The 8,933-nt window shown below is 45.7% G+C and overlaps 1 protein-coding gene across 1 annotated transcript; it reads left to right on the top strand.

Moving 5' to 3' along the window:
- Positions 1 to 522: 522 nt before the first annotated feature.
- LOC146186954 (uncharacterized) lies at positions 523 to 2,264 on the top strand. The gene is made up of 2 exons (XM_084605746.1): positions 523 to 946; positions 2,108 to 2,264. The coding sequence occupies exons 1-2, from the start codon at positions 760 to 762 to the stop codon at positions 2,113 to 2,115; spliced, it is 195 nt and encodes a 64-aa protein (XP_084461872.1). The 5' UTR covers positions 523 to 759; the 3' UTR covers positions 2,116 to 2,264.
- The last annotated feature ends 6,669 nt before the right edge of the window (positions 2,265 to 8,933 follow it).

Below are 8,933 nucleotides of genomic sequence, written 5' to 3'. Positions count from 1 at the left end.
TTCTGTCAAACCCTGGATTTCATGAATGCTGACCAACGTTAGGGCTGAGAAAACTGAGCTCAAAATCAGATTTTGAGGAGCACAAATATGATTTGGACGTTTCACAAATTCTGCCTTAACTGCGTTAAATGAAAACCTCTTGAGGGGTCTGAAAAGAAAGCAGAAAGAAAGCAAACGGCAGAAATGATATATTCCATGTTGGACTTTCCTCCCTGAGACCTACAAAAAGTGAACATAGTTGAAAACACGTGGATCCCTTGACAAGTCTGTTTGCTTGCACACCAGGATGCGATTCCAAAGAGAAAAAAAAAATACGAACCACAGAAAAAAATAGAGCTGCCTGAAATATTGCTCCGGAAAAGGAAAACGAGATTTTTTTAGCACTCAAAACTTTCACTTACTAGTCTAACGTCGCTTTAGCCATGGCCAGTGCCTGGGTGCTGATAAGTGAATAGCAGCTGTGTTCGTTTCCTGTTCTGCTCAGCACCTAAGTAAGATTAAAACGGGCACGTGCGTTGACTGACAGTCATAGAAATACCTGTGAGTAGTCAACTGTTTTTTCCTGCTCACTATTCTGCGAAGGACAAACGCATTGTCGTGCGACAAGGATACCGTCACGTACGACCACCGGAAGTGGGCCAAGCGTGTCTTCCTCTTGTTCTGTTTGCCCTAACCGCTGCAACGCCCTCAGCATAAAAGGCAGGCCACGGGTGCTGGATTCGATATTGTTTCCTTAGCAAGAATCACAACGTACTCAAGATGCGCGCCCTCTTCCTAGTTTTCGTCTTTATCGCCGCCCGTTCTTTAACAGTCGTGAGCGAGGCCAAGTGCCCAGAGCAAACAGGCGGCTCCGACTGTTCCTACACCACCTGCACACCTGAAGAATGTGAAGCTCGGGGACTGGAATGCTGCCCCAAGCCTTGCGGCGGTACCTGGTGCGTCAAAGGTAAGCATGACGGCTTCTCGCTATGCAAGCTTTGTTACTTCTTTGTTACCTGAACACGATGGCGAGAACAATTTAGTATTTTTTGATTTCCAAATATGGAAGCTTTCACTTAACGGGCGGCGCGAAACCATCTTGAATGTATAATTATAGGGCGTAATCACGATCTTGCAGCTTAACAGACGTACGGCAATTAAGGCCTAGCCAAATAAACGCGCCGTTCGTACATGTCTGCAAACAGGGTTCAAAAGGGCCTCAAAGCTCAAGTATTTAGTGCACTAAGGCAAAGGCAACAGGGAAACAAAAATCATTAGTATTTGCTCTGATCAGCTCTACTGCTTTCCTTGCCAGCTTTTCAGAGTACATACAGTACAAATGCGGTACACGCTCAACGCTTTTTCGTGTGTTTGGATGCAAATTTAGCAAGCTTGATATCGAACACTGCTGCTATATAAACGATGAAACGTGAAGTGTTTAAACACACTGAGGTTGTCTTTCGCTATTTCTTTGCACAAGTTTTTTGTCACCAGCAATTGCCTTTTTTTTTCTGTCTCTGTTCACATATGCTTCTGGGCGAAAAGTTCGTTTAACGATCTCTCGGGTGTTTATCAGACAAATCACAGCAATTCTGTTACAGCTTCCAACAACAGTTATGTTTCGTGGACCATTCTGTCCATACGGCGGCTAAAAAGTAGATTTTGTGTGATTTTTGTTGTAAAATTAAATTACCTTTAATAAATAATAATGAAGGAGCAAGTATTCAGTTTTAGCATTAACAAGTAAATTCTCTAATGGGTATGTGCTGAAAACATATTGTGCTTAAATCCTAATTGAGTGGCCCGTAAAATGTTCAAGTACCATGAGGCAGAGAGGTAACTATGGAATTCGAGATTTTTATTTAACATTTGCCGAGTCTCCCGCAGTTTTGCGCAGCCTGCAAGAAAATAGCAGTCCCCTGGGTCCTGTGGACATTCAGCTTTTGTAGACACGATTATTTTCATTGTTGCATACAACACTGGCTGAAACATGACGCATGGTATGAATACGGTTGCCATCGGATTTCGCCTCTGTTCAAGTTCCGTGAATAAGAAGCAATGCTGCTATTCGACTGCATTATAGTTATCAAAAATAAGTTTTCTAACCAGCTTCATTTCTTGATCGCAGGAGTGTAAGCGGAAGCCCCATGCCCTGATACGAGCCCGATCACACCTGCTGTGGTGACGCACACTACAACTTTGTTGCGGCAAATATATTCAAGGAGCGCTATAGTGCACACAAAGAAGGAATTCAAACTGGTCACTGGTGCATAATAAAGACTTTAACCTCAGACGTTTCTTTGTATTAATCACGTTCGATGATCGCTGTTTGCAAAAGGCTGGCGCCATAGCAAGAATCGGACAGGGTCATACTGCATCGAAAGGCTACGTAACCGGTAGGATGCCAAGTGTCCTATATTTGTTCGCGGTAAGTTGCTGGCAATGGTCGCAGGCCACGTGGTTGACGCTGGTGCGTCAGATGGCACAGAAGTCATGACACTGCAATTAGGCAAATATCGTTTCCAAAATTCAAATGTAGTACCACATAGCTGCTGTGGTTTGCCCATAAATGTAAGAGTTGATTTACAGAGCAGTACCGATGGCTGAGTGGCATTGAGGGGACCGAACACAACTCGCGGTGCGCGGAGTCTCATGAAGGCGAAATATAAAGTGGATTTTAATGAACTGCAAGTAGTGGCAACTTGATCATCTGATATCCTGTGCTTCTGCTACCCCCGTTGCCAATGTGTGGCTTTACAAATCGATTAGTATAATTTCATTAACCAGAATAGCTAGATAGATTCGGCCTTTTTCTACGCCTATCCCGCTAGTAAACTATCGCTACGAAGACGACAAAGCGGGCAGAGGCGCGGGGCGGAGTGCTCGCGCTAGGCCCGCTGGCCATTAGAGCATATTTCGCCGTTATATCAAGTCGTTTTGTTTCTGTTGTGTTGCCATGTTCCATCGCTTGTACTGCCACCACGTAGCACTATATACGTCCAGGGCGAGCATTACCGCTCGAATAGCTTTTCTTTAGATATGATTGGGAGCCTCAGAAGATCACTATACACAAACTAATTATGTTTATAAAGCTTATACCATCACCTGCTGTTCACTGAATGCAATTTCAAAGATTAAACACTGGGAAAAAATGATACGCGCAAGAATTACCATCATATATTCTAGGAACAATTCGTACCGTGAACCATGCAAGAAGTTTTGAAAGTGGCACAACCAGATTGACACATGCAAAAAGAGTGAACTGGTTACCACAAATGATAGTCGGATCTATTTATAAATGTAGGCTCGGAATTTTATATTTAAGACCCGCCTCCTTTTTCCACCATGACTAGGATTCCCTATTTGCGATATTTTTTTTCTTAAAATTTGCGGCAATATGCTTTATCTGTAAATTTTCTTTCATCGTATGTTTTTTGAGTTTCCAATATTAATACGAGGAAAACATCGGGGCTTATCAGCGCTGGTGTTGTAAAGCGGCTTTATAATTTAACTGAGTATACTGTGGGGCCAGTTTGTCAGACATATTTCAGCGAAACACGTAGGTAACGTTAAGATAGGACTAGAGAAACGAGGACCGGACAGAGCTACAACTTACAACTGAATGGAATCGTACGACGAAAAAACGTCCCTTCATTAAGCAACGATACGCCTGAGCATACCTACAAAAATTGATCTCTCTTCATGGCAGTCTAAAACGCAAAGAAAAAAAATTGGAGGACGCTTAAGCTTCGCCTTCAAGAGTGGAACGCGATAGCGTTATTGCACCTCGTTCGCACCGCCCAGCGCTACCGGCACTGGTAGAAGGCGCCGCTTCAATCACACGCGTCTCAAGAGCGAGCGCGCACGGCCCTGCAATACAACACCCGTCGACCTGCCAAGGAGTGTAAGACAATGCGCTACGGCGCAGCAATCACTGATGAGGCGCCCCGCGTCGGACTTTGCACTCACGAATCACGCGGTGAGCGCCGAGCAACGCAGCGTTCGGCGCGGCAACGAAACGTGCGCCTGAGCAAGCGGAACGAACCAAAGAACTCGGTGTCTCGGAAGGAGAAAGCCGGGCAGCGACGCGCCATGAAGGCGGACGCGATCGTGGGGCTGACGGCTTGATGGGATCGTCCTCTATCTCGCTTGGGAGCACCACGCAGAAGCATGATTCCTCGGAAGCAGCTCGGCACACATCGCAGGGGACGCTTTCCCAGCAGAAGCGCTACGGCGCAGCAATCACGTCAGAGGCGTCCGGCATCAGACGCTGCACCTAGCAATCGCGCTGTGAGCGGAAAGAGGAGCCGCGTCGCCTAAACACCACTGTTCGAGGGACGCACGCTGGATGTTGGAAGGGCAGAGAGCGAGAAAACTTATTAAACGCAAGGGTATTGGGGCATCCTCGCACCGGTATCCGCGCGGCCCGAAGGGGAGAAGCGGGTGAGCGAAGATAGTGATCTAAAGAAAGGAAAGACACTTGATTCTACAACCCGTGAGGGTGCACGGTGAAACGTGAAGGGCGAGTGGCGCGCCACGTGTCGGGGCAGCGCCGCGCATTGCGAGGAGGGGTTCTTCTGTGTTTGCCGCAAGATGGCTCTGCATGTGCGCAGAGCGCAGAAGAAATGTAGCGGAAACGTACTTCGCTACTCGTGTAACTGCGACTTCTGTAAGTAACGTGCTCATAATTACCGATATACGCCGCAGTATAACGTTCTACGGCACGTTTTTTAAGGCAACACCGAATTCACTAGAAGCGCTTTTTTACCGCTTTCAAGCATCGAACTCGTGGAAAAAAAAACTCGTGGCTGAGTGGTAGCGTCTCCGTCTCACACTTCGGAGACCCTGGTTCGATTCCCACCCACTCCGTCTCACACTTCGGAGACCCTGGTTCGATTCCCACCCAACACATTTTAGAAGTTGCTTTTTATTTATGAAGTGCATGCCGGGATTTATCGCTCACGAACGCCGCCGACTCCGACGACACCGGCTTTTCTGCGACACGAGCTCCTTAACGCTGTCGCGTTAAAACAGAAAAACCAACAGTTATCGCTCATGATATGAGGTGCAACCTCAAGTACGTAATAAAAACTTTCTTTTCATTTTCCATAAGACAGACAAACGGTGTATTAATGCATGTGTCACTACTGCATTTCGGAATCTCATGCGCTTCGAACATTTCTCTTGCCAATTGGTCTTTGCCGCTTCCCAAGATCTTGTGGTATGGTAAGGCATGTGGCTGCTATGCCACATGCCTTAGGTCTGTCCTCAAGTCGTGTCCGCACAAAGTGGGTATTAGTTTCGAGACGCAGGTGCAAAGACTTAAGGAAGAAGGCTTCTCTAACGATGTTCTTGTAGCAGTTGAAAAGACTCTCAGAAAAAGGCCACATAATTAAAAGAACGCATCCAGCCGTCACAGGAAAATGTACCAGGCGAACATAAAAGGAAGTTTGAGGTTGTGCCCTACATGCACAAGCTTTCGCGCAACTTGAAGAGAGTGGCAGCGAAATTTAGAGTGGATATCGTCTTCTGAGCTCCACTCAAGCTTGCAAGGCTATGTCCTTTAGTAGACCATGAAAGGGATAAAAAATCAGTGTGCGGCGTTAATCACAAGAATCCGCGCGTCTCATGCGCCACTGGGCTTGTTTATCGGATCCCTTTCTGCTGTGGAAGGGTGTACATTGGGCAGACGGGCAGATGCCTAAATGTGAAACTGAGTGGACATGCCTCTTCACTTCGTCAACAAACCGATGAGCATTTTCGTAAGCACTGCAAGAGCTGGAAAAACTGCTTTCCCCCCCCCCCCCCCTGAACCGTACCAAGATCTTAGGAAGAGGTAAAGACCAATTGGCAAGTGAAATCTTCGAAGCGCATGAGACTGCGAAATGCAGTAGTAACACGTGCATTAGTACACCGTCTGTTTATCTTATGGAAAAAGAAAAAAAAAAGCTTTTATTACGTACGTACTTGAGGTTCCACCTCATATTATGAGCGATAACTGTTGGTGTTTTCGGTTTTTTTTTTCGTGTTCAGATTGCCAATTAAGAGTGTTATCAATTTTTGTAGGTATGCGCAGTCGTATTGTTCCTTAATAATGGGACGTTTTTTCGTCGTACGATTCCATTCAGTTGTAAGTTGTATCTCTGTCCTGTCCTCATCTCTCTAGTCCTGTCTTAAAGTTACGTTTTTCCCAGAACTACTACTTTATAATGTTTGAGATAATATAGTACACTTGACATTATACACAAAAGCATTCATAACATACGTATCATTCTAAGCAATTATTTAATGCCACAACGAGTAAAGCAACAACTCAAATGCCACAATTTCAGGAGCATAAAATAGTACTTAGTCCCCCTCAATATAGTGGACATGTGCATTGTGAAAGAGGTGCCAGGCATCGAAGCACGCTTATTGCGGCTTAGAAAACAAACGCTAAAAAATTTTATATATTGCTATTTTTAAATTGTTTATTTACCTTTGAGAAGACAATATACATGTGTCCAATGATGTGAAATCGCAGCCAAAAACTAGTCACAGGTGGAAAAAAGAAATTAAATGATACAGACACTTCATCACATGCTCAAAACAAACTTGGAACTGAGAGGAAGATATATACATGAATACAAATCTTCGCAGCATAACATCACACTAATTCATGAAATACCTTCACGTTAAAATACAGTATAAAATTAGATTCACGCAGCAGGTAGCGTATATTTAGCATTCATAATGCGTGTGCTCTAAGTACGTTTTTGCTATGGGAGCGCCACATTGTGAGATTTTAATTGGTGTGGAAGCGTATCTTAAATTTTTTTACCTATAAAACACAGCCGTGCATACTATGCACAATTTGAGTATGCAGTAGAATAATATTTCCTAATGTCGCGTTTCTGGCATTTTGGGATGACGTGTAGAAGAATAGTAGATCAATGGGGTGGTGTTACGTACCAGCGCTGTTCAGTCAACTTATTTTGCAGCCTCAGAGAACCAAAAGAATTTATTCATCATCATCATCAGCCTGACTATACCCACTGCTGGGCCAAGGCCTCTCCCATATTTCTCCACTCAACCCGGTTCTGTGCTAGCTGCATCCACTTGACCCCTGCGAACTTTTTAACCTCATCCGCCCACCTAACGTTTTGCCGCCCCCTGCTACGCTTTCCTTCTCTTGGAATACAGTTTGTTACACTAAGCGACCATCGGTTATCCTCTTTTCGCACTACATGTCCTGCCCATGCCCATTTCTTCTTCTTAATTTCCACTAGTATGTCGGTAACCTGAGTTATATCTCTGACCCACTCTGCACGTTTCCTATCTCTTAATGTTACCCCTACCATTTTACGTTCCATAGCTCTCTGGGTTGTCCTCAACTTAAGTAGAACTCTCTTGGTTAGCCTTCACGTTTCAGCCCCATAGGTGAGTACAGGTAAGATGCAACTGTTATATACTTTCCTCTTTAGAGATACCGGCAAGCTGCTAGTCATAATCCCCGCCGGGGTGGTGCAGTGGTTACGGCGCTCGACTACTGTTCCCAAGGTTGCGGGATCGAATCCCGGCCTCGGCGGCACCTTTCGTTCTATACAGACAGCTACAGACCGGCTCACTCCCCAGCCCGCCGCTGATGCACAGAATGTATCCCGAGACGCACCCGACAGACAAATGCAGAGTCTGCAGAACGGAGACGCCCGGCTTCGCACACATTCTGTGAAATTGCAACAAGTACCAGGAAGAAGCTAAGTCTGGGAGGATCCCGCAGCGACTGGAAGCAGCCGCAGGGACCTACAATCAAGAGGATCAACTCTGGGCCGTCCAGCAGCTCATCAAGGCGCTGGCCCAGCAGGGAACCAGCCAGCCGGCCACGGCGAGCGAGGACCCAGGCCGCGCGGCCGGTGCCTAGAGGACGACGTAGGCCCCGTCCGGAGCGCGAGCGCGCGTTTTACTGCAGGCCACAAAATAAACGTTTTACCAATCTATTCCATGGAGGGGAAAATCAAGGCGCCCGTGTGCTGTGCGATGTCAGTGCACGTTAAAGAACCCCAGGTGGTCGAACTTTCCGAAGTCCTCCACTACGGCGTCTCTCATAGCCTGAGTTACTTTGGGACGTTAAACCCCACAAACCGAACCAAACCAAACCTAGTCATAATCTGTGAGTGCTTGCCAAATGCGCTTCATCCCAATCTTATTCTTCTTGTTATTTCCTTTTCATGGTCCGGATCTGCGTTTACTACCTGTCCTAAGTAGACATATTCGCCTACTACTTCCAGTACTTCACTACCTAATGTAAACTGCTGTTCCTTTCCGAGGCTTTTGAACATTACCTTAGTCTTCTGCATATTAATTTTCAAGCCTACCTTTCTACTTTTCCAGTCTAGGTCACCAATCAATATTTGCAGTTCATCCCCCGAGTTGCTTAGCAAGGCAATGTCATCAGCAAATCGCAGATTACTGAGGAATACTCCATCTACCCTTATCCCTAACTGCCCCCATTCCAAGTCTGTGAATACTTCCTCTAAGCAAGCTGTGAATAGTACTGGGGAGATCGTGTCTCCTTGCCTAACACCTTTCTTTATGGGAATTTTGTTACTTTCTTTATGCTATGATTACTGTGCAGCCACTATATATATCTTCCAGCACTTTCACGTACGGCTCGTCTACCCCCTGATTTCGCAATGCCTGCATCACCACCGAGGTTTCAACTGAGTCAAATGCTTTTTCGTAATCAATGAATGCTATGTATAAGGGCTGGTTATATCCCGAGCATTCTTCTATCTCCTGATTGATGGTATGGATATGATCTATAGTAGAGCACCGTTTCCGAACACCTGCTTCATCCTTCTCTTGATTGAAGTCTAAGGTTGGCCTGATTCTATTAGCGATTACTTTAGTAAATACCTTATACGTAACAGACAGTAAGCTGATTGCTCTGTATTTTTAAGGTCCTTAGAGTCCCA

Source organism: Amblyomma maculatum, chromosome 6 (genome assembly GCF_055883805.1).
Source record: "Amblyomma maculatum isolate TAMU_Amacu chromosome 6, ASM5588380v1, whole genome shotgun sequence".
NCBI classification, from domain to species: domain Eukaryota; kingdom Metazoa; phylum Arthropoda; class Arachnida; order Ixodida; family Ixodidae; genus Amblyomma; species Amblyomma maculatum.
The sequence above is the reverse complement of the archived record's forward strand: the minus strand, read 5'-3'. Positions and strand labels throughout refer to the sequence as shown.

What these genes read in the sequence shown, in the direction of transcription:
- LOC146186954 (XM_084605746.1), top strand. Translation starts at nt 760, where the DNA reads ATGCGCGCCCTCTTCCTAGTTTTCGTCTTTATCGCCGCCCGTTCTTTA.